This window comes from Sprattus sprattus (assembly GCF_963457725.1).
Source record: "Sprattus sprattus genome assembly, chromosome: 6".
Lineage (NCBI taxonomy): Eukaryota > Metazoa > Chordata > Actinopteri > Clupeiformes > Clupeidae > Sprattus > Sprattus sprattus.
In genome coordinates this window covers 29324995-29351783 of record NC_137925.1, presented here as the reverse complement: position 1 = coordinate 29351783, position 26789 = coordinate 29324995, and the positions used below count along the sequence as shown (strand labels likewise).

Here is a 26789-nt window from a genome sequence, read left to right as displayed (position 1 = left end):
TATGAGAATAACTACAGATGGGTTGCTCGACACACGTCTCGAGTTATCAAAGCAACACTACTTAGAAGCTGCAGCGATCTGGCTTAACTTCCGGCAGCATTTAGAAAAAAGATATACCAAAATAAAGGTCTTCAATCAGTTTTCGTGTTGAAGAAACGTCAAATAACCATAACCAGCATAACCATGATAATTATAATTATATATATATAAAAAAATTGACTAATAAAGGACCAACTCAGGGAACAGGGAACAATTCCTAAACCAACCGGCAAAATTGTATTATGTTCAATAGAAAGATACTGTGTGGGCAGGGGTTAAAGTGGGCCGGATAAATAAATAGATTATTAAAAAAAAAAAAAAAAAATGTAATGTTAAGGCCAGTCCACACCATATACCCCTTTTCCACCAAAGCTGGCTCTGGGCTGGTTCTGGGCTGGTGCTTATGCGGTTCGGTGCTGGTTCTTATCTTGGAACCGGCTTGCTTTTCCACCGACTGAGAGCCAGAGTAGGGCTAGCTACGTCTTAAAATCACGTCATATGCCTCCGTTGTCCTTGTCGATGCCGAATCGTAGTCCGTCTACCGGATAGTAGTCGCGCATGCGTCAACTTTGCGACACTGTTACAACGAGCCAGGTAGTGTGGTTGCCCTGGGGATGAGTGAACGCCAGAAGAAGGGTATCGCTAGTTTACAGCATTAGGCTCAATATCAACATATCTGGCTTGTCTTAACGCATAATGTAGGTGTATTTAACATAATGTTTTATGTAAGGGATAATGTATAGAACGCAGGTCATTGTCGGGAAAATAAGCCCCGACAGGGCGAACAGCACCCCGACGCGAAGCGGAGGGGTGTTGCTTCACCGTGAAGGGGCTTATTTTCCCGACAATGACCGGCGTTCTACACATTATCCCGCTTATTTTACGGCTAAAACAAAAAAAATAACTCAACAGTGTGTCTTTTTACAATGTATTTGTTTTTGTTACTATACGTAGTGTTAAAAAGCAGAGAAATAGTTCGCCAAAGACGTTGAACTTCAAAGACAGTTGAACATTCTTTAGAACACAGCTGCTCAACCGTCCCCTGAAACTCCCTTGATAAGATACCGTACTACTTGCGGAGTGCTACGAAAGATGTGAATCAGAGGCAAAAAGGCCACTTTCCTTGACAGCGGTCATTAAGTCCATAGCAACGGTCAGTTATCGGAAAATAGTTGACCGCAGAACGTTGGGAAGCCCCATTCAAGTGAATGGAGAATTCTACAGCATTAAAAAGAGCCGTGTAATAAAATGTTGTAAACGGTTAACAGCATAAGGCCATAACGCATAATACCGGCACATTTAATGTTATATTTAATTGTATTGTAAACGGTTAACAGCATAAGGCTCAACGTCAACATATGGGGCTGGTCTTAACGCATAATACCGTTACATTTAATGTTACATTTAATTGTTGTAAACGGTTAACAGCATAAGGCTCATCGTCAACATATGGGGCTATTTTGTATTACTGTTACTAGTAATGAATGCACTGCTTAACTAATAATTTAATAAACATGAAGCTTAACATCATAAACCTTGGTGGATTTCAAACGTAAATACATGCGCTTGTCATTCCACCTCATGCTGTACGTAGGCTACACCACCATGTTAAGGACACTAAAGAAGGCTATCAGTTTCATTCTCAACATTTTGAGTTGGGCAAATTCATGAACTGTTCTCTGTCAGGGAGCCTTATTATCAAAGAACACACAGACTGCTGCAGACTAGGGTATGTGCCACGTACACTACTCTGTGGCACTTCACATTATATAATATATTCCTAAAATACATTCATATGTATGCCTCTGTATGGGCTCGGAATTAATTGGATTTTTTTGTATGAAAGAAAATGCATACATAAAACACCATGGAGTTATCCTTCCCCCACAACGCCTTTGTCTTTATTCTTATCAAGGGAAGACAGACACCATCGGGTAACGTTTAAATAATAATTCGTTTATTTACAAAATATTTACAAAAGTCAGTACGTGAGAAGGACGGTCAAATAAATTGTCATGCACGTCAGTAATGTAGACTGTGTAGTGCATAACGGAAATTCAGCAACTCAATGCAAAAAAAATTCTGTCTGCAATCTTGACATTCCTGCGCTCTCCAGGATCTTAATGGTTGTCTGAAAAAAAAGTTAATGATTACATCACTTTGGTGGTCCAAATAGGGCTATAGACCAAATATAAGTGTTTAATGGATTGTTTTACTATTGAATAGATATGAAATAGACTATGAAATGGAAATATTGTTAGATAAATTATGTTTGTTTGTTACAATCAAGGTTATCTATGGTTATGTGCACCCGTGGCATTTCAGCATACATTGACCATACCTCTGGGAGCATGATGTCAAACACAAAATCAATGAGGTCCATTCTTCCTGCCTTGATTTGGGCTCCGATGCCTGTTACCTCTTCGATTGCTTTTAGGAGCTCATAGGTCTATTCAAGTAAATCAATATACAGTTGAGAGCAAAATTAGAGAACAATCTACTATTTGTTCAGCCTTCAGCATTTGCAAGCAAAGGACACTCTATTAGTGAGTGCAAAGCTGGTTAGTAAACATCAATTAAAAAAAAACAATAGAGATACATTTAAGTAAACAACTAACAGTAGGTAATATTGCCACTTTTCATTTACCTGCTTGCCACTGAAAATTCCTGATTTGGGCTTCAGGTGTTGCCTCAATTCGTTGGAACATCCGGGGTTCCGCCACAAAAACATCCGGTTGGAAAGGATCCTTCCACTGATTAGGTCCTCATATAAGCTCTGAAATAAAAGGTTCAAGCCAGGGCACACAAATAGGCTAAGAGCCATGATAGAGAATGTAATTAATAACCACACACTTTATGTAAAGTCACCTTGATTTGGTCCTTGCTGAAGACCGCAAGAACCCCCTCTCTTTCTGCGGTATCCACGATCCTGCCGACATAGAGTGAAAACATGAGGGCTCCCAGCTATTGCGCAAATGCTCATCAACTTCAGTAGATATAGACAACATATGGCATAGGGGCCAGATGTTGTCCTCAGAGTATTTCAACAAAATGGTGTAGTACCATCTCGGTGTCATCAATTTTGCAACCACAGTTGATTTTCTGGGAATTGATGGCACCAGCACAGTCTTTGTGCAGCCAACCCCTACACCACTGGCACTGCACCCACTCGATGCAGTCTGCATCAGGATGGAAGACTCTAACCAAATGAATTATATGTCATTTGGACAGGGTACTTGTTGTAGTTTAACAAGGATAAAAGAGGCTCATGGGTAAAATCTATGATACATTTTTTTGTTACTTTGGCTGTAATCACACACCAATAGGGGAATCATTTAACCCACCTCCGTCCTTTGTGTGTCTGAAATTGGCAGAGGAGCATTCCCTCTGCTAGGCACTGCCTTTCATTTGGAACCCCCTCTACATTTTTCGCCTGGACAAGTACATTTGCAACCATCATGCAGATACAGTGTGATAAATTGTGTTTTCATGTCCCTTAAATCAGTTTTACCTGTTATGTGTATAACATCTGGATAACTAACCTTTGTGCCTTGCTTAAGGGTCTTGCTCACCCTGAGCAAAGGCAAGTACCTCCCTTCGAGGAGCTCCCGACTCTCCTTGGTCCATGAAGCAAAGGCTTGTCCATGTCTAAAAATAAATTATGTAATTTCAAGTAGTTTTCTTCAGACTAGACATCACAAAGAAACCTTCTGAAACCTTAACTTCAACCTCATGCTTACCCTTCAATTGCAAATATCTGCAATAGCTGTACACACCACCACCTGCGTATTTGTGGCATGTCATTCTAAAAATGTGATTCAAGACAAGAAATGTATTTAGTTCCGAGACATTTGACCTGTGTCTTCACTTTTCTATTTAAAGAAAAAAAAACTGAAATTGAAGATACCTCGGAGAAGTGAAAGGGGGTGGAGGTGCACAAGCAGAGGGCATACTGTGAAAAATAACAAAAAAGAAACAGCAAACATTAAGTAAGTAGTTACAAACAACAATTAATGGTTGCCAAGACGTTTCTAATTCATTATTTTATGCCACACACTAGTGAAACTTCAGTCAAATCAGCTGCTATTGTACATAGATGTCTGTTTGCGTTTAAGTGGCTTTTCAAAGAAAATGCCACTTTCAACATCAAGAAGAACTACAAGTACTATGTATGTAAATAATAAGCATATCTTACCATCAACATGAAAATGCCACACGAATTCCCTGATGTTTGTGTGGGGAATTCCTGGTAAAATGAAAAGCCAAAAGAAATTAGTTAAGAAGGCAGCACCATTCTCCATTTTTTCCAAAGTTAAAGAATAATTGAACCCCTGTGAAGTTTGTTGTACACACCTCGAGATCCACACCAGTCTTCTCCGTCCATTCGCCCGCCTCAATGGAGCATGCCACCTGTCTGTACAGTCTGTACAGGTACAGTAGCATACACACAGTAAGAACACTGACCATATTGTTTTGTAGCCTGGGAACAAGGCTACCGGGGAAACCAGCCACGGAACAGGGCTTGTTAACAGAATTTTAACCCATTAATGACAAACTAGAATTGGCAACCAAATTAAGAATTGTTGTTGCTCATATCTACCCTAACTACCATGCCATGTTTTAAAGTTAAATTTGTGTGTGACTCGAAATATCACAAACATATTTCTCTGGTCTCTGGTCATTAATGGGTTATGTAGGTCGTAGAACAGGACCACCTCTGGAACTCAGAGGAATGTGTGAGGGCTAGGAACAAGCCAAAAACTATTGCCATTATCACAACCTAAATACTTTGCGGTAGGACTCATCTCCAAATCCGTTTGGATTCAGAGAGTCGAGGTACAACACCTGCCGCTGAGCTACCAATAAGACCTGCAATAGGTTTAAAAAACAAATTTTCCTTACATTTAATTGCATTCAAAATATAAAAATCTTATTCTTAAAATGGTAGAAAAATGAAAAATTGTACTCAACACAGAGGAGGTAGTGGTTTACTGCCCCATCCTGTCTGCTCCAAGCAGGAAAGATTATGACATCCTTCTGTCTCAGGTTGTTCTGTTTGCATTAGCAAAAGCAGGTTTTAATGGTTTAATCACATAACATTTTTTCATCTCTGATGCTTTTAGATGTCTCCAACCTACTGGCAGGGTTGGCAGTGGGTCCATGACTTTCCACGTAGGGACCACATAAAGGTCCACAATGTGGACGGATTTCCCCTGTTTATTGAAATAATACAAAACCATAATTAACTCTGAGGTTTAATACTTAGTGAAGAGATCAATTACAAAAGAACATAATTAATAACATTACATTTCTCTCCGCAGCCTCTTCAATCAGCCTGAAACAGGCATTTCCAATCTAGTATTAAAGGGGAAAAAAAACATTTTTCAAAAGCCATCAGTGGTGTCAAAAGTACACACATTCGTTACTTAAGTAAAAGTATTGATACTGGAGTTTAAAAATACTTTGGTAAAAGTTGAAGTATTGACGTAACCTCTTTACTCAAGTAAAAGTAAAAAAGTACAGGCTCTAAAATGTACTTAAAGTATAAAAGTAAAAAGTAAAAAAGAAAAAAAAAACATTTAAAGGTAAACTAGTTGGACTTAATATAATTGACACGACTGTAAGAAAAAAGAAGCTTAATTTAATAGCTGATTAGTGCTACATGGGGCCCAAGGCATGGTAAAAAATGTCATACAAAAATATAATAATGCTGTCAAAGACAACAAACTAGAAGAGCATGTTTTTCTCAAACTTTATTGGAATTCAAGTAGACCTCTACCCCATTTGCACATTCGTCTCTATTCAAGGGCCTTTGCAGTCTTCGCATATTCTGCCAGAAATTCAAGCTTGACAGGAGTCGGATAAAAACACTTTCAATTCAATAACAAACCAATTATGTAATGCTAATCATCTGTAATGAGGGTCAGTAAATATACTGTATAGTGTTTTAAAGCTTTTCAATTCAAAGTGAAAGAATATAGATATAGTTCAGCTTTTAAAATTAAAAGGGGCAGGTACATACATGGGTATTTTTAGTGCACTGTAAACAGCTGTAATGGCCTTGTTGTACTTGTTCCCTTATTTTGTTTTGCTTTGATTTTTAGAAAGTTACGGAGTTACACTGTATAATGTAAAAATCCCATTATTGTAACTGAAAAATACGTCTGAGGATTTGCACGGTGTCTGAGCCACCTATCTAATGTTAGCATGCTACTAGCTGTTAGCAATTCCTACATGGTTCTTGGGTTCGAAAAGTTTGCACCGCATTCTCCATGATCCTTTTTGCTCCCGACTATTTAGAATAATTCTTTGAGGTAGGGCCAGGGATGTGGACGGTTTTGCTGTTCTCCATCGCCACTACTGTCTAGCGTCTTCAGACCCTTCAGACATCTCGCCAGAGTTGCCATCTCTCTCTGACACTGCCATTGACGCGCGTTGTATCATTTGTTCGCCTCCGTTGTCTTGTTTTGCGTCATGCGTAAAGACGATGGATAGCCCTAACCAATGAGTGTAATGGGTTTCTATGCTTCATCCAATTACGCTCGAAATCAGTATCTGGATGGCGCCATTGAACTGTATTGGATGGCGCACATTTGAAACTTTTAAAAACAAAACCGGAACCAAAAGTAACGAGCCTCATTTAAAAATGTAAGGAGTAGAAAGTACAGATAATTGTGTTAAATGTAAGGAGTAGAAGTAAAAAGTTGCCAAAAAAATAAATACTCGAGTAAAGTAAAAATACCTAAAAATTCTACTTAAGTACAGTAACGAAGTATTTGTACTTCGTTACTTGACACCTCGGCTAAATAAGGCCAGGGGTGTTGGGCACCAACTTCTGTTTCATCCGATGATGCTGCAGTCAGCTCCTCAGCCATTTACCTGACAAATAATATTAATAATCTCTAGGAGTAAGAACTCTCAATGACCACAAGCACGTACACCACCTTATGCTTCCAGCTCCAGCGTGACTTTGCAATTCTTCAATCAGGACGACACCTGTTGTTAACTTCAGCAGATAATCGCGCGCTGGGCGCTGCCGCTGATTGGTTATAGTCGCGATACACTTTGACCTTTTGGTATGCTATTAAAAATAAAAAAGGAACGAGTAAGCAACGAGTGTTTCTGTAAATGTAAAGAAGTGAAAAGTAATAATTTTAAATGTAGTTTTAAATGTAGTGAAGTAAAAGTATAAAGTCTTACCAAATAAATGTACTTGAGTAAAGTACAGATACATGGAAATGTTACTTAAGTACAGTAACTAATTACATGTACTTCGTTACTGTCCACCACTGGGTTTAAGACAGCCTGTGAAGTGAGAAAAGGTATTTTTTATGTATCTGCACCTTCTATCTGCACACCACATTTTGAAGTATTGTTTGAAATAAATATTTCTTTGTAAAACGTAGAAAATGTTTGTTCTGTTTTTACTGGTTTGACGGTGTGTCCTCCCTGTATGGCTTTTATAAAGAGAAGCTTGTACACAGGTTTCCCTTCATGTGCTGCCATTTGTGGACGGTCAGCATTCTCATTGAAGAGCATTGCTACACGGTACCACATAAACCACAAGACATGCAACCACAGAAACTGTTCATATTGCCAGTGTGAATAAGTCACATGTGTAGATAGATACACACCAATAGAAGAATAAATAAATACTAAAAATGAATTTAACCTGATAATCTAAAGCTATACAGTACACTGCTATAGCACTCTTCTAAATCCTGCACTTCTTGTTCTTTTTTTTTTTTTTTTACAATTGCCTTACAACAAAGTGATAAGCATGTTGATGGTTGGCCCAGACTTGAAGTCTCCTGGTCATTGTTTATGATCCACATTTCCACATCTTCACAGACCAAAACCAGTTGCCCACAGGGGTTCTGCAAAGGACAGTCTAAAGAACTCACAGTTGTCAATGGCTAAGAAGGTCCCTCTTCTGCGTGGTCAGACACATGTGTATCTACACACCAATAGAAGAGTGTGTGGTGCACACAGGACAACTCCTGAACAGGCTAAGGTGCATTTCTCAAAAACGATGAACTTCTCATCCCCAGTACGATGATGATGTACCACTGCAAAGGATGCTGCATTCTTAGAGAATTGTACCTTTACCTCACAATAGCTTTGATGACTGTGTAGTCATTTCTCTATTTATTAAATAAGTTATTATAATGCTTGCTTTTGTTTCTATTTTCTGAGAATTTGTGCCCTCTACAGGTCAAAAGGTCAATAAATATGAGAGTGACCTGTTGGAGAGGCGGCTGACTGGGAGCAGACAGCTTTTGACCTTGCTTGTTTGTCAAGGCTATAGGAATCTCCTTGCTCTTTCTGTTCTAATTTGAGCTTTCAATCTGCCTTTATTAATTAATACATTTACAAAACCTACAAGTTTTAAAGGCACCCAGTGCAATTTTATGTAAACATTCAATGAAAAATAAACATTCAATTTCTAGTCTTTTTTACACGTAGTAAGTTTCAATAACTCCATACCATTACATATCGACATTCAAGGAGCAAAGATGAGACGTCGTTGTGTGGTGAGAACTGATAGAAAATCAACAATCGCCGGTGGGGAGAAGCTATTTTTCCATTGACTGGAAGCCTGCTTTAGTTATTGTAGGTTACAAAAAATAAAGAAAATGGCGGCGATTGTTGTTGTTATCGATTTTCTATCAGTTCTCACCACACAACGACGTCTCATCTTTGCTGCTTGAATGTCGGTATGTAATGGTATGGAGTTATTGAAACTTACTACGTGTAAAAAAGACTAGAAATTGAATGTTTATTTTTAAGCCTCGAAAGTTGCACTGGGTGCCTTTAACATCTATTTATAATAATAAACCAATCAACATTGTCGAAACTATACCTGGACCTCTTTGGATCTCCTTTCTTGTCAATCACCAAGCGGCAAAGAACCCCCAGTTCCCAGGGTTGGAAAGAGACATGTTTTTTGCCCCTACCAGCTACAGCCCCTTCATGTAGACATCAGAGAACAATCTCAAATACTAAATAAAGCATTCTATGGCACCTCTGAAGGACCATTTGAATCCCACGTTCTTGGAAGACGCCTTTACTCTAAAGTTACCTGTCTATTTCGGCAACAAGGCAGCAACCTACGGTTTTGAAGGGACCCTCTATTGCTGCCGGAGGAGACGAGGAATGAGGAGTGAGCGAGGACTGAGGACCAATGAGGAGTCAGGGAGGAGAACAGCCTTAAATATTTAACTAATTGCATTCCTCATATTCTTTTGTACAATTTTGAGTTCTCAGCCTAAGAACTTTTGCAGAAATAGTATGTCAATTTGGCCTAAAGAGATCGATAGGCCATAGCGGTCAATAGGTCCGAGCTTGAAAGGCCTGGCACTACCACAACGTCACTTCTGAGCAGGACACAAATACAGACATGGACAAAAATGTTGGCACCCTTGCCATTCTGTCAGATAATGTACCCCTTTTCCCTGAAAATTGTTGCAATTACAAAGGCTTTAGCATTAACATGTTTATTTCTTATGTTTGCATTGGAACAACACAAAAAAGCAGACAAAAAAAGCCACATCTAACATGATTTCACACAAAACTCCAAAAATAGGCCGGACAAAATTATTGGCACCCTCAACTTAATACTTGGTAGCATACCCTTTGGAAAAAATTACTGAAATCAATCGCTTCCTGTATCCATGAATGGGTCTCTTACACCTCTCTACAGGAATTTTGGACCACTCTTCTTTTGCCAACTGCTCCAGGTCTCTCACATTTGAAGGGTGCCTTCTCCCAACTGCTGTTTTTAGATCACGCCACAGGTGTTCAATGGGATTGAGATCTGGACTCATTGCTGGCCATTTCAGAACTCTCCAGCGCTTTGTGTTGAACCATTTCTGGGTGCTTTTAGAAGTGTGCTTTAGGTCATTGTCCTGCTGGAAGACCCATGACCTCTGACGGAGACCCAACTTTCGGACACTGGGCCCTACATTACGCCCCAAAATGATTTGATAGTCTTCAGATTTCATGATGCCATGCACAGTCAAGGCAACCAGTGCCAGAGGCAGCAAAGCAACCCCAAAACATCTGTGAACCTCCACCATTTTTGACTGTAGGGACCGTGTTCTTTTCTTGGTAAGCCTCATTCCGTTTTCTGTAAACAGTAGAATGATGTGCTTTACCAAAAACCTCTACTTTGGTCTCATCAGTCCATAGGACGTTCTCCCAGAATGATTTTGGCTTCCTCAAGTACGTTTTAGCAAACTCCAGTCTGGCTTTTCTATGTCTCTGTGTCAGCAGTGGGGTCCTCCTGGGTCTCCTACCAAAGCGTTCCATTTTATTCAAACTTCGACGGATAGTGCGAGCTGAAACTGTTGTACCTTGTGTCTGCAAGTCAGCTTGAATTTGTTTAGAAGTGGTTCTAGGATCTCTATCCACCACTCGAACAATCTTTCTTTGCAATCTTGCATCAATTTTTGTCTTCCTTCCACGTCCAGGGAGGTTGGCGACAATACCATGGGCTTTAAACTTCTTAACGACATTGCGCACAGTGGACACAGGAACATTGAGATCTCTCGAGATGGATTTGTAGCCTTGGAATTGTCCATACTTTTCCACAATTTTGCTTCTCAAATCCTCAGACAATTCTTTTCTCTTCTTTCTCTTCTCCATGCTCATTGTTACACACAACACAACGATTGAATCAACTTTGCTTCATTTAAACTGGTTGCAAGTGTGACTTCTATATTGCCAGCACCTGTGACTTGCCACAGGTGCATTAAAATACAAATTAAAGGACCATTACTTGCTTGAAATACAATTATTTCTTACAATTTTTAAAGGGTGCCAATCATTTTGTCCACCCCATTTTTGGAGTTTTGTGTTGTATTATGTTAGATGTGGCTTTTCTTGTCTTCTTTTTTGTGTTGTGTCAATGCAAACAATACAATTGAACATGTGAATACCAAATCATTTGTATTTACAACAAGTTTTGGGGAGAATTGTTGCATTATCTGACAGAATGGCAAGGGTGCCAACATTTTCGTCCATGACTGTATATCTCTCCAACGGCAGCATCAATATCAGATTGCTTAACAACGGATTTCTAGAGAACGTTAGGATTCCCCCAAGGTCGAGTTAACAGTTTGATTAATGAAGATGCCAGGACCGCTGTTGATTAAAGCACACATTTCATCTGACGTTGTGCTGACGTGTTGTCAGTGACAGAAACCTCAACATGCTGGGTGTTTCTAAAAGTCAAAGAAGGATCCTTGACGGTTGTGTTTCAAGGATGCTACGTCATCATTTCCCACCAAAGTTCTGATGTCTAGGATCCTTCGAGTCCTTTGATCAGAGAAATTTCAAGGATGTGGTTGAGTGTCCTCTGCATTCTTAAAGCACCCACAATCCTCTGCGTTCTTAAAGCACGCACAATCCTCAACGTTCTTAAAGCACCCACAATCCTCTGTGTTCTTATAGCACCCACAATCCTATGCACACACAACAGAGCCTTTTTTTATAAAAGGAGCATGGGTTTTGAAGGCGGGACCTTTTAAATGACGCACACCTGCACACTCGCTAAGCTGTTCCATTGTTTGTTCTCCGAATTCCAGAAAGGAGTCCTGCCCAGCCTCTCAAGGACCCAACTTTGATTGGCTCGTCCTACAAAGGAAGCATCCTTGACTTTAAGAAACACCCATCATCTCTGTAGGCTACAATTCCCTCACTGTATTCACTTCATTCAAAAATAGTCTTGCTGGTTTTAAAAGTGGCGCTTGTTATTGTCTTCCATTCATGTCATTCAACCAATAAGCGTCACCTCCCACTCCAGTAGTTTCAGGGGCGCTCAGAAGAATCCACCCATGAGCAGAGAGAAAGAAAATACAAACAAATATTTTTTTTTAAAACAATAAATAAACGCTATAATCATTTGGCATTTCAAGTTTGTACACACAAATAAAAAAAAAATTAAAAAACTGACTATAAACATATCTAGTAGGTGTCTAGTAAATGTCCTTGAAGCAGAGCCAGAGACTCATGCACATGTGCTGGGAGGGAGGAGCCCAGGTCCCTCTCCGTCCGGGCCAGGAAGGCGTCCACAGCATCCTGCACCATGGTGGGGGTCAGCCTGTCGTTCACCGTCCAGGTCGGGGCCCTGCTGTATGTGGACCGCTCTGTGATCGAACAGCGGAGGTGACCTGATCAAGAGGATAGAGAATATTAGGACATTATATATATACAGCCGCGGAAAAAATTAAGAGACCACTTCAAAATGATCAGTTTCTCTGGTTTTACTATTTATTTGTATGTGTTAAAGTAAAATGTACATTTTTGTTTTATTCTATAACCTACTGGCAACATTCCTACCAAATTTCAAATAAAAATATTGTCATTTAGATCATTTATTTGCAGAAAAATGACAATTGGTCAAAATAGCAAAAAAGATGCAGTGTCTTCAGATCTAGAATAATGCAAAGAAAACAAGCTCATATTCATTTTTAAACTACACAATACTAATGCTTTAACTTAGGAAGAGTTCAGAAATCAATATTTGGTGGAATAACCTTGATTTAAAAATCACAACTTTCATGCGTCTTGGCATGCTCTCCACCAGTCTTTCACATTGCCGTTGGGTGACTTTATGCTACTCCTGGCGCAAGAATTCAAGCAGCTCGGCTTCTTTTCATGGCTTGTGACCATCCATCTTCCTCTTGATCACATTTCAGAGGTTTTTTATGGGATTCAGGTCTCGAAATTGGGCTGGCCATGACAGGGTCCTGATCTGGTGGTACTCCATCCACACCTTTACTGGCCTGGCTGTGTGGCATGGAGCATTGCCCTGCTGGAAAAAACACTTCTCAGAGTTGGGGAACATTGTCAGAGCAAAAGGAAGCAAGTTTTTCTTCCGGGGCAACGTTGTACTTTGCCTGGCTGAGGTTTGTAAAAGACCATAAGGATTGAAAAAAGCGGACTGGAGGTTCTTCTAAGTTCGTCTTCTCTGATGAGTCCAATAAAGGTGTGGATGGAGTACCACCAGATCAGGACCCTGTCATGGCCAGCCCAATTTCGAGACCTGAATCCCATAAAAAACCTCTGAAATGTGATCAAGAGGAAGATGGATGGTCACAAGCCATGAAAAGAAGCCGAGCTGCTTGAATTCTTGCGCCAGGAGTAGCATAAAGTCACCCAACGGCAATGTGAAAGACTGGTGGAGAGCATGCCAAGACACATGAAAGTTGTGATTTTAAATCAAGGTTATTCCACCAAATATTGATTTCTGAACTCTTTCTAAGTTAAAGCATTAGTATTGTGTAGTTTAAAAATGAATATGAGCTTGTTTTCTTTGCATTATTCTAGCTCTGAAGACACTGCATCTTTTTTGCTATTTTGACCAATTGTCATTTTTCTGCAAATAAATAATCTAAATGACAATATTTTTATTTGAAATTTGGTAGGAATGTTGCCTGTAGGTTATAGAATAAAACAAAAATGTACATTTTACTTTAACACATACAAATAAATAGTAAAACCAGAGAAACTGATAATTTTGAAGTGGTCTCTTAATTTTTTCCGCGGCTGTATATATATATTTATATATATATCACCAAGGCATTTCCGCCCAGAGAATTGCTGTTCCCTGGATATGTTCTATTTTTCTGACCATTCTCTGTATATAAAGTGCCACTTTAAAGTATGTGAACCCCTTGAGCACTTAAGAGTTTTCTGTTGGTTTACCATGATTTTTCATTTTTTTTTCCATCACCAATTTTCCATAGATAAAATGTCAGGTTTATGTTTATCAATTGCATGTACTTGTTAAGAGGGAATTGTTTGAGTAGCCAAAAAACTACATGAAACATGGAATTAGTGTTTGTGCCAAAGTAAGTGAACCCCCAGCTGCATTGGTAAAGTCAAGCAGGTAACAGATTCGGTGAACTATATTTGGGTGCTTAATTAGTCAATTGAGCAAACTAAAGTCAAGAGTCAAGACCATCACCAAGAAGCACCAGAAGAAGAATGATGGTCTTGATGGGCATCCACTTCTAGGCAGAGATGTGGTCATGTTGAATGCCCTCCATTTGTAAATTATTTCTCTTACAGTGGATGGATGGAGCTGGAATCTTTTGGAGATGGTCTTATAGCTTTCCCAAGACTGATGGGCTGTCAGAACCTTCTTCCTGATGTTCTCGGATATCTTGTTTCCTCTCAGCATTGTTGATCTGTGGGGGTACACCTTGGCACTACAGTGGTTTGGTTGGTTTCCTCTCTGTTTTAATCTGTGTTGCCCAACCCTTTTCCTAAGGATGTCTCAGTTGATTGGTTTGCTCAATTGACTAATTAAGCACCCAAATATGTTTCACCGAATCTGTTACCTACTTGACTTTACCAATGCACCTGGGGGTTCACTTCCTATAGTAAAACACTTATTCCATGTTTCATGTAGTTTTTTGGCTACTCAAACAATTCCCTCTAAACAAGTACATGAAAATGATAAACATAAACCTGACATTTCATCTATGGAAAATTGGTGATGAAATCATGGTAAAACAACAGAAAACTCTTAAGTGCTCAAAGGGTTCACAGACTTTCAAGTGGCACTGTATATATATATATATATATATATATATATATATAAATATGACCTTGTTTTGTATTTACGATCCATTCCATGGTCAAGGATAAGTATCTTTATGCATAAAAAAATACAAAAGTGGACGAGTCAAAAGCACACACCTTTCATGACTTCCTCGTAGCTCAGAAGAAGCATCCAGATCAGCTGCAGAAGCTCCTCCCACCTCCTCCAGTCTTCACTGCCATCCTGGAAAAGGAGTTGAAATGACTGATTATGTTACAATAGTGCACACACGCTCTCTCACACACACACACACACACACACACACACACACACACACATATATGTCAATCATCGCCTCTTCACTGGCATCCTGGTGAAGGAGTTGAAATGACTGATTATGTTTAAAATGGTGCATGATCTTGAACATGGAGATGGCTGCATGAATATATGTCAATCATCTCCTCAATACTGACTGTCACTACACTACCAGTGCAAAAACCTTTCAAAATATGTAGACTCTACCAATGAGGTATACAAATATACGATGATGTAATCACTAAGCTTCTTCTATGGTACTCTATCCATGAGGTATACACATATTAGATTATGTAATCACTAAGCTTCTTCTATGGTACTCTATTCAATTCAATTTGAGGTATACACATAATACGATGATGTTATCACTAAGCTTCTTCTATGGTACTCTATCCATGAGGTATAAACATATATGATGATGTAGTCACTAAGCTTCTCTGGCAGTGAGATAGAGATAGATAACTGGTGAGATATTCTCCCTGTCATCCTCCACAGCGTCTCAGTGGAGCAGCAGACTGAGATACATGGGGACGGGGACCTTCTGAGTGTGTGTGTGTGAGTGTGTGTGTGTGTGTGTGTGTGTGTGTGTGTGTCTCACCATTGGATCGGAGGGTAGAGTGGAGTGCTGAAGGAAGTGTAGCAGCAGACTGAAAGACATGGGGACGGGGATCTTCTGATTGAGTGTGTGTGTGTGTGTGTGTGTGTGTGTGTGTGTGTGTGTCTCACCATTGGATCAGAGGGTAGAGTGGAGTGCTGAAGGAAGTGTAGCAGCAGACTGAAAGACATGGGGACGGGGATCTTCTGAGTGAGTGTGTGTGTGTGTGTGTGTGTGTGTGTCTCTCACCATTGGATCAGAGGGTAGAGTGGAGTGCTGAAGGAAGTGTAGCAGCAGACTGAAAGACATGGGGACGGGGATCTTCTGAGGGCATTCATAGTCCAGAAGCAGCTCCAGGAGTTTGCACTTCAGAAGATTGCTCTCCAGAGTCCCCAACACAAGCAGCCTGGTGGACAGGAAGAGAGAGAGAGAGAGACAGAGAGAGAGAAAGAAAGAGATAAAGAAAGAAAGAAAGGAAGGAAGATAGAAAGAGAGAGGGAGGGAGAGAGAGAGACACGTCAATAAGCAGATGGGGAAGTAAGAGGACCAGTTTAATTAGGTGTGTATTAAACACCACTTCTCTCCCCCACTTCCTCCCACACACACACACACACACACACACACACACAAACAAACACACACACACACACTGAGACACCTGTGCTCACGCTTTGGACAGCTGATAACGGTGTGGAAAAGCTCCTGGGACAGTTTGTTGGCGCTGCAGGTGGGAGTGCGGTCCACTTCCAAGGCCAAGACCAGCATCTTCTGGAGAGCCATCACCATCCTGAAACACAGACCCACTGTCTTACTATCCTGTATACATCTATATGTATCTATGTATCATAACCCAGGGTATATACAGCAATCCTTAAGTTAAATGTAATACCTTTTTAATACCTTTTTTTACTACCTTCTGATTTTTTTTTAAAACCATCACGACACTGAGATGCAAGTGTTAATCAGCGACCTTTCTAACGTTTAGGCAGATTTTGACATGTATAACACTATACAACATAATAGATTTAGAAACTCACTGATGGTGACCATATATTGCACATATTTATTTCATAGTGAATAAAAATAAAACAAACTAAATTAAATGTGCATTGGAGAGATAGTTCCAGCACACTGGCTGGCATTCACTGCATGAATTGTTGATGCATTATAAACTGGCAACTGCTATATTAATTTTTGCTGATATCACTTCACAAACAGGCATCCACTACTTTTCAGTTTTAGTTTATTCTGGCACATTTTTCATGGGCGCGCCCCACATACTCAGCTCTGATGCTCATCCCACCAACGCATGTTCCCTTACAAATGTGAGTTCCACAGCCCATATAGAACCACAGACAGCAATTATTTTATTAGTTTATCTGTCTGCAATACCGCTCTCGGCCTCTACGCAACTTCGGCGCTCTAAAACTTGCCAGGCATAGACAGTAGAAGAAAGTACACGCAGCGATTGACAACACTGGATACAGGACTGTTAACGATTATTGAGTGCCGTTCACAGACACCAGAATGAACGGGTTCACAGTATCGTTCATCAGACAGTTATACAGTACGCTCAGTTCACCACCAAAATTATGAACGAGTTTATTAACTTTCGTAGAATGAATTGCTCTTGACGAACCTGCATTCCATGTTTATGTTTAGTGGATTGCATATGCGACCGAAGTGCATTAGCTCCCATCCAGTTGACAATGATGTTTTTTTTACAAACCGAACAATAAGCCTTCCAGTTATTCCCTACTACAGGCCTGAGCCAGTCCATAAACGCTGGGTCTTGTTAGAAAACTTGCATTTACCCATAACTATGACGATGGTTGTCTGGACGTTGAAGAAATGCCTTAGCAAGTCAAAAACGTAAGCCAGCCAGTTGGCTACCCAGTTGAAGCGCGCAAACTGTACATCAAACAAGCATCAAACATACAAAGTTTAGACTGATACGGAAGATTTCATTATGTGCCCAGCTTTGCTTAAGCCCGCATTTAAACAAACTAACGTGAACTAAAGCAGATACAATTTCAATCAGAATAGGACACTTGATAGTGTGAAAAAATTATCTAAAACCACATTTAACACTTTTAATGGCCTTAAATTTGGCAATTTTGATGTATCACCTTTTAATACTTTTTAAAACCCTGCGGACACCCCGTAACCATCCTGAAACACAGCACAGGGAAGCCCACTGTCTTTATATCCTCTATACATCTATACATCACCATCCTGAAACACAGCACAGGGAAGCCCACTGTCTTAATATCCTCTATACATCTATACATCACCATCCTGAAGCACAGCACAGGGAAGCCCTCTTTGTAGAGCGCATATCCATGTATCTATGGCTATATATAGAGAAGCCCATTATATCTATGTCTATATATCTATATGTATCTTTGTTTTATCAATGTTTCTTCACCATCCTGAAACACAAGCATAGTTATATGTAATTCCCTGGTCAGTTTTAAAAACAGATATATGCTTTATAAATAAAAATATAAACAAACATACTTTAGATTTTCATTCCGCTCCCTTTTTTGGTTTTTATTGTCTTTGCTGCCAACAGCCATGGAAACTGCTTCGAAAAGCCAGCAAATCAGCTCTCTGAAAGAAAGTGACATACCCCAAAACGTATTAATGTGCTTTAAAATGGATAATATGAACGTTCCACTAGTGAAAACCCAGCAACAAAGTGACTGAATGGCAGTGGAGTGCAGTCTTGGAGTCAGTCCTGGCCATTGGTAATTCTACTCCATTAAAGGTGGGGTCTGTAATTCTACTCCATTAAAGGTGGGGTCTGCAATTCTACGCCACTAAAGGTGGGGTCTGTAATTCTAATCCATTAAAGGTGGGGTCTGTAATTCTACTCCATTAAAGGTGGGGTCTGTAATTCTACTCCATTAAAGGTGGGGTCTGTAATTCTACTCCATTAAAGGTAGGGTCTGTAATTCTAATCCAATGCACTTCTGGTCAGATTAAGTGAATTGCTCCTCACAGTTCTCTAGCTGTCAAATCAGTGTAGGTGCTGAAACAGATCCTAGAGTTCATAGACAGTGCTGGCTCTGTAAATACGAAGCTAACATATTGGCTCGGACTAGAATTCAGAGGTTTGTAAGTTGCAAGCAATTTCAACAAGAATACTCCAAATGGTTCTTCTGGATGCCAGAGATTATGAAACATGTTCACCAGTAAGGCATTTTAAGGGTGATGGGCCTCCTCTTTAAAGAGTATTCAAAGGCACAATGCTTACAATAGGCTAGTTGTTGAAATAGGTTAGATGTAAAATGGCCCAGTAGCCTAAACCTTGAGCAGCAGCTTGGAATCATCATAATAGTAATAATAATAATAATAATAATATTATTATTATTATTATTATTATTAACAACCACACATCTACATCATACTCTTAATCTACATAAACGCTCTTTACCACACTACATGTTAACCTCTAGTGTAAATAAACATTTCTGATCCTGGCTGTAGTACGTCCTCACCTGACATGAGTGAAGCGCTGTTCACAGGACAGCATGGCCTTAGTGACTCACCTGACATGAGTGAAGTGCAGCTCACAGGACAGCATGGCCTTAGTGATGGACTGGTGCAGCTTCTGAAGGCATAACTGCCGCTGAAAGTCGTCTTCCAGAATCTTTAGCACATACTGCAGCAGCATACGCCTCACCTCCAGCCGAAGCCTCCTGGTGCCGTCCTGTGAGTGGACATGAGTCATGAGACGCAGTCACACAACACACAAGGACAGAGAAGAGGAGGACATGAGGGTAATGAGTAGGGTTGGGTACCAAGAACCGGTACCAATACGGCACCGGTTCCATACAACCGGTACCTACCCGGACCGAAATGCAACGCAGATTTCGGTGCTTCCTTTCGGCGCCTGAGTCGATTTTTTTAGATTTTTTTTTTAATTAGCCCTTGTATGGTATTCCGGTCTGTGGGACCCGTTTTCATTCTTGATCAAAACTAAAATAATACTTCTACAGCAACAATTCATGCAGCTAAATGAACAAAACTTCCGTAAAATGTTGTCTTATAAACAGGAATTATTTCAGGCGGAAACATCAGACACGGACGCTGGTTCCAAAACAGTACAAAACTATATCGATAGCTAACGAGAAGTAACGTTAGTGGTATAGTTTAAAAATATAGTTTAGCTAACGAGAAGTAACGTTAGTGGTATAGTTTAAAAAGTTTTACTAGAGCAGATGGTAGCCCAAATCTCATGGCACGAACACCAGACAAAACAAATAATATATAACTGGAACAAAAACAATGAAAGGAGGCCGAAAAATCTACAGGAGGAAAAACAAACAGCCTGAGTTCTGTGCTTCAGAAAAGCTATCCTGCTCAGCTTCATTGTAGAGTGAATAAACGGAGTATGGTTTGATCACAGTGGCGTGAATGACTACATCTGGGAGCAAGAGAAGTATGGGTCATTTTGCGTAGGTTTTTTTTTCCTGTTCTTGTTTTCTAACGTTAGATCTTTCGGAGTACGATCTGTATACTTTTTTAGGTTGCTAACAGATTTCGTGGGGCACATTTAAAAGTGCTCCATCTCCCAATGTAGACTCTCGCCTGTGTCACTCACGCTCATTGGTGATAATGTAGCATTTTAATGGGACTAGTGGAAACGGGATTTGTGTTGAGGAGTTGCCATGGTGATGGGTTGACTTGTGTGTGGTTTCGGTGTCAAGATAAGTGTGGTTGTTCTAAGCAGAAGTTGGATACGCTTTATTAAACGGAGAGCCACCGTCTCATCCAAAGATATTCCTTCTCAGTGTGAGTTCTTAAGAGAGCACTAACTCGGACGCTACAATAACATTGCAACAGTCTAATGACAGGGAAGAGCAGGCAGCCTTGCACAGAGCAAGCAGTAAACAGAGCTAGCCATCAATATAACGGAGAAAATGCCGAAAGGTAAACGATCAAAAGTGTGGCAGTATTTCGCACAAACAGATTCAAACGACGCGATGTGCAGCATATGCAACAGCAAAATTGCGTGTAAAGGGGGGAGAGAAGGTCAGAGGCAAAGGCAGATCAGATATCGCAGACTGAAGATTAAACAGAAATGCCAGCAGCCCTGAACCTAAACTCTTAAAGGGGCAGTACACATTCACGAAACCAGTGGGTTTAAATAAATGCAAACAAAATAATATTTGTTTTACTCTGAAGGCAAATATGCACATATTTCTGCAAAAGAATTACTGAAGTGTGAAGTGTGTGAGTGTTTTGTATTTATGTATATTTAAGTATACTGTAAACAGTTGTTAAAAGTTAATATATTGTTCATAGTTTGAAGTTAAAAGGTTTGAAGCAAAGTGTTTTGTATTTATTTTTATTTATAGTATACCTTAAACAGTTAATATTTTGTTAAATTTGAAGAAAACTATTTGCCTTGGCAATAAATAAGCCTTTAATGTCTTTAATTAAAAAAAAAAGTTCTGGCACCGTTTAGGCACCGGTATCGTTTTAAAAGTATCGGTTAAGTACCGGTATCGGAAAAAACCCAAACGATACCCATCCCTAGTAATGAGACACAGTCACACACAACACACACACGGAGAGAGAAGAGGACATGAGGGTCGTGAGAAGCAGTCACACAATACAGGGAGAGAGGAGGACATGAGAGAGAAGAGAGAGAAGAGGAGGACGTGAGAGAGAAGAGTAGGACATGAGAGAGAAGAGGAGGACATGAGAGAGAAGAGGAGGACAAGAGGGACATGAGAAGGGTGGAGAGAGAAGGGGAATAGATATTTAGAGAAAATGCTTTTGAAATGTGTATCCAGACAGGTGTTGTCCACGTGACTTATTTTATTGTTCGATTAAAAACTTGCTTCCCTACCTGCTGGTCCATCACAGCCGTCAGCAGACCCCAGTCCCAGGGGAGAGTGGAGATATCTGATGGATGGAATCTGCATTGGGAGAAACAGGTTCAACTCAGCCTTACATTAACTGTATAAAATAGGGGAATATTGTGAATTGAATAAATCCCGAAAGGATCTGTATGCTGGTTAAAGAACGAGCGACAATCGCCACAGGTTGTCCGGTAAGAACAGAATGCGTTTTAACAAACCGACTACGCCAGGGGCAATGGAGCCATCCCAATGATTGTGACCACATCAACAGAACAATAAATAGATCCACGGATAAAACAGCAAACTCACATAGGGCACATGGTCATTTTTCTACCTTTAAGAAGCTCTTGAAGACCAAACTCTTCAGAGAGCACCCTACTTCCTAACTTGCACTTTTACTAGTACTTAACTTGCCTTTACAGTAGTTACTTTCCTGACCTTTTTTCTATTTCTTATGTAAAAATAGTATCAACTGTTACACTAGGTCTCTTTAGCTCGTAGCTTGCTTGTTCTCTCCCTCGCACGTCCCTTTTAATAAAAGCATCTGCTAAATGACTAAATGTAAACTGTAATAGTAATTTTGCCATTACTGCCCTCTAGTGGTCGATGTGCTTGCCTGCAATAATTCAATTCAATTTTATTTATTTAGTGCTATAACAATACAATGTGGAATGGGAGTCAAGCTCGCTTGCCAAGCAACTTGTTCTATCCAATGGAGTGGGATCATTTGACTTGTTTAATCCAATGGTGTGAGTTTATTTTACTTGTTTAATCCAATTGTGTGAGTTTATTTTACTTGTTTAATCCAATGGTTACCTATAAGTAAAGGTCATCGAACGCCAGTGGTCACAGAAGTGATCTCTGATTAGGCCTACCATCACTACAACCCCTCCAGCCAATTATGTCTATTCTATGCCCTTTCCCATCTGATACTTCAGAGTGGGGGACCCTTCCAGGCAGTAGCAGAAGCCTGCCTAGCTAACAAACTAGAATCAAGCCACCCATCCCATCCCAACGCGTTAACTGACCCACACAGTGACGTGAGATCATTCAGTTGACGTGCAAATTAGAGAATAAGAAAACCGGCAAATGTCCCCATTCCAATTTTGTGTCACCAACACCTTGATCTACCGCTTGATGGCCTGTACTTCACAGATGAACATTTGTGTTCAAAGTTATTTGAAGACGCTATTATATTTTGGAACACTGTTGCATCAAAATTTTTTAACTTGACCGATGTTACAGTACCTGACCTGTTCTGAAAAAGTTGATATTAACATATTTATCAGGTATTAGTAAGTCACATCTGAATCCTTGTCAGTAGCGTGTGTGTCAGTTTGTGTGTGTGTGTGTGTGTGTGTGTGTGTGTGTGTGTGTGTGTGTGAGACTCACATCTGAATCCTTGTCAGTAGCGTGTGTGTCAGTTTGTGTGTGTGTGTGTGTGTGTGTGTGTGTGTGTGTCTCACATCTGAATCCTCGTCAGTAGCGTGTAGGCCTCCAGTGCCAGGACGTCGGGACAGTGAGGGTCCATCAGGATCCCCCTGAGGAGGTGTGCCATGATGTCAGGGGGGGGGTAGTACCGAGGCTGCAGGAAGTCTGACAGCAGTTGAAGGGTTCCCTCTGGGTAGTTCTCATCGATGGTGCTGTAGACCAGACTCAGGCTCTGTCTACACAATACCTCAGGGGGACCGTAGTCTTCCTCCTCCTCCTCTTCCTCCTCCTCATCCTCATCCATCTAGTTAAGAATTAAAACAGAGCACTTAGTGAAGACTTTTTCAGACACTGAAATTAAAAAAATATAAGTTTGAACCTTGAATTATATTATAATAAATACATTTAATGTTTCATTGAATTATATTATAACTAATAAATATAAGGTTTCATTGAATTATATTATAGTTAATAAATATTAGATTTCATTGAATTATATTATAGTTAATAAATATTAGGTTACATTGAATTTTATTATAATTAATTAGGTTACATTGAAAAGAAGGTACATCTCACCGGCCCTTGAACAAACGCCCCCATCTGTTTTTTCAACTTCTTCAGCTGAAGATGAGAAATGTATTGTTTGTCCTCTGGTTTCTGTCCAGACATCCCAGGACCAAGATCAGACATCACATGACTGCCAGCATCATCGTGTCTGTGATCAACTTGACCATGACCATTAGGTATGGTCCCCAGTATCTCCACCTCCTGTTTATGACACCCTCTTTCAGGTAAAGGGTACGAGACACAACTTTGAGGACAGGGGACTTTAGAGAGGGGGTTTGGACTCTGAACAGTCCTGCTGTCACCTGAAACCGGCCTTCCTGGAGAATTTGGGGTGCAATTGTTCTGGGTTTCTGTCCATGTGGACCCAGTATCTGAGGCAGGTAATGCTGGGGGACGACACAGAGTAGAAACATCAGACTGGCATGCACGGGACGACGAGGGCTCCAGGTTCTGCTCAACCTCTTCCCAAACCGCTAAGTCAGCCACAGGTGAAGCTAGGCCAATAGCCGAGTTGCCTTGAGCTTCAGTGTGGGGAGAGTTGCCCTGAGCTTCAGTGAGAGCAGAGTTGCCCTGAGCTTCAGTGAGGGCAGAGTTGCCCTGAGCTTCAGTGAGAGCAGAGTTGCCCTGAGATTCAGGGTGGGCAGAGTTGCCCTGAGCTTCAGTGTGGGCAGAGTTGCCCTGAGCTTCAGTGTGGGCAGAGTTGCCCTGAGCTTCAGTGAGGGCAGAGTTGCCCTGAGCGTCAGTGAGGGCAGAGCTGGTTTGAGCTTCAGTGAGAGCAGAGTTGCCCTGAGCGTCAGTGAGGGCAGAGCTGGTTTGAGCTTCAGTGAGGGCAGAGCTGGTTTTAGCTTCAGTGAGGGCAGAGTTGCCCTGAGCTTCAGTGTCGGCAGAGCTGTAAGGCATGATAAGGGACTCTGCCGGGTGGTCGAAAAAATCTGTGGTAAAAGTGGTGTCCTTCAAGTCAAGCATGCTTGACTCATCTGAGAACAACACTGGGTCGATCTCAGACGGACAGTGATAGGGGCTATCAAGGCTGAAGGGAGAGGGGATGCTTTCCAAAGAGTCTCTCTGTGAACTACACTTTTCCAACACAGGCAGCTCACCATCCAGAAGAACAGAGGACCCTGTGAAGTCTATCTGGTTCAAATCTATCTGGGGCAAATCTCCAAGAGATATATTTTGGTGTAAATTCAGTGCAGCTGTCAATGGAACGGGAGATTCACCTTCGAATGGAAGGCCATTTCCCTCTTCCTCTGATACGGTCAGGGCTACACAAACAGGAGGCAAACAAGGCTTTTGGGATGGCTCAATTATCTGTGAACTTTCTACTGCTAAACTTTGGTTTGTCCCCATTGCAAGGGAAGGGAGAATCTGACATTCACCTTGTTGATCCAGAGAAACAACCTCTTTATCTGACACTGATAGTGCAGTACAAACAAAAGCTTCAGAGTCTTTTTCTAAGTCCACAACTTCAATAGAACCAAGCTGGCACCGTTGGGGGCGTCTTCTTCTGAGTTTTGACAAGTCAATGACTACCTGAAATAAACACACATATCTGTTAAATATCTTACACAACCTTATACATACTTGTCTTTGTCTGACGGTATTTGGATATAAAAAAGATGTAGAAATCACTTCCTTATATTATAATGTCATGTTAACAAACTTGTGATGGCTAGCTAGCTATATACCTACCTAGCAACAAGACGTTAAGAATCTACCAACCTAGCGAGACAATATATAAGCTGTCTAGCTAGAGAGCTAGATATAACATTAAAGCCACCACTACTCAGGTGTTTGCCACAAATCACCTAGCCGTGGTGGCTGGATATAGCCCGGTACATTTCAAGGGCTTCGCTGGAGCCAACCGTGGATGTCTAACTGAATATCAGCTAAACCAATGCTAACTCCTTTGCCCATGAACTAAGTGCTGCTCACGTGAAGTAAGTATCTATGACAAAACCGAACGTGACGATTCACAATCCACAACCACAACTTTGACAGACAGGCATATCAATTCTGTAGTAGCCGTCTGCATGGAATGACTTCCGTTAGCGGAGATGCCAACAGGTGAATAAACATTAACAACAATAGCTTTTGACTGGCTTGCTTTGAGATTGTGAGGCCACTAAGCTAACGAGAGCGTAATGATCGACTTGGAAGTGTGTCGTTAAGCCCATAGGGTTGCTGGTTTGTTATGGATATGGACAATACATAGTTTGTGTGAGGCTATTGACACTCACCGGTTTCACAGGCACCCAGTCGACCCTGCGAAATGGTCTCGCATCTTCTTTAGTATCGTCACTGTAACATCCAACCACCTCTAGATCGGAGTCTGCTTCGCTCCCCGAACTTAAGGATATTATATCTTCCATTGCAGTCCCCAAATACATGCCATGCGAGGATCGTGGCACTTCACATGATTTCCACTACAGCAGACGTTGCGTTGTACATTTCCGCGTTTGGTCATGTGGTTCATGCAGGCGGGATACAAAGACCAGACGGAGGTCGGATAGCACAAAATTACGTCGTATGTCTTTTCCTGAAATACCTTTCCTTGCCCTCGATGGAAAACCGCATAAGATCAAGGACAGATGTGAAGTAGACCTCTTAAGCACTCAGAAAAGTCAGCCGCGGTGATAAGAGAATCCGTCTGCGGTTGCACTAGGCTACATGATAAAGAAGCGTGAAACTAACATAAATACCAGTAGTCATTTAAATAGTGCAGGTAGCTTCCGGTCTCGATTTATGGATGGGCGACGATAAAAAATAAAAGTAAAAGCCCAAAAATGCAGCGGTATAACAGCACGAACGAAACGATCTTACTTTGATTTAATCCATACAGCAGTAAAGCTTTTTTACATTAATGCTCTAAAACATATTTAACACATTGCACCAATGTCACATATTGTTCAGAGAAATGTCCCACCTTAAAAGAAAAAAAACATAGTGTACCTCCCTTCTAAAGCATGTGTGCCACTGCAAAATGAAGTTTAAATAAATACACACTACACCTCACAGATTTTAATTCCCAATGGCCAATAGTCTAATGCTTAAAAAGTTGTTAAGCTGGGAAAACTACATGATCATGAAATAAAATTTAAAAAATGGGGGCATCCACAATCTTTCAAGCGCAGGGCCCAAACCTCTATTGGCAAAATTGACATACACTGATACTTGTTAGGCTGAGAAAACTACAAATTGTACCCCTTTTATATAGGAGTGAAGTCTCTTTATTAGAGGTTGTAGAACATGATTCTGGAATATAAAAAGTGGGGAATTGTCCCCATCTTACTATGTGGTGGTGTTGAAAGACTATACAAAATTATATTCCCAGCCAATCCGGCTATCCCACTAAATATTTACATCCATCTTGGTCCATCTCCATTGACCAAAGTAAAACTGCATGAAACTTGGG

The 26789-nt window shown here is 40.6% G+C and overlaps 1 protein-coding gene across 1 annotated transcript; it reads right to left on the bottom strand.

Moving 5' to 3' along the window:
• Positions 1-12006: 12006 nt before the first annotated feature.
• Positions 12007-25746, bottom strand: simc1 (SUMO interacting motifs containing 1; the record flags this gene model as incomplete). Its single annotated transcript, XM_080840930.1, has 10 exons — positions 12007-12212; positions 14749-14833; positions 15750-15906; positions 16159-16287; positions 18021-18113; positions 19055-19215; positions 21364-21433; positions 22843-23111; positions 23384-24907; positions 25615-25746. 10 exons carry the CDS (start codon positions 25744-25746, stop codon positions 12007-12009), a joined length of 2826 nt encoding a protein of 941 aa, XP_080697056.1.
• Positions 25747-26789: the final 1043 nt, after the last annotated feature.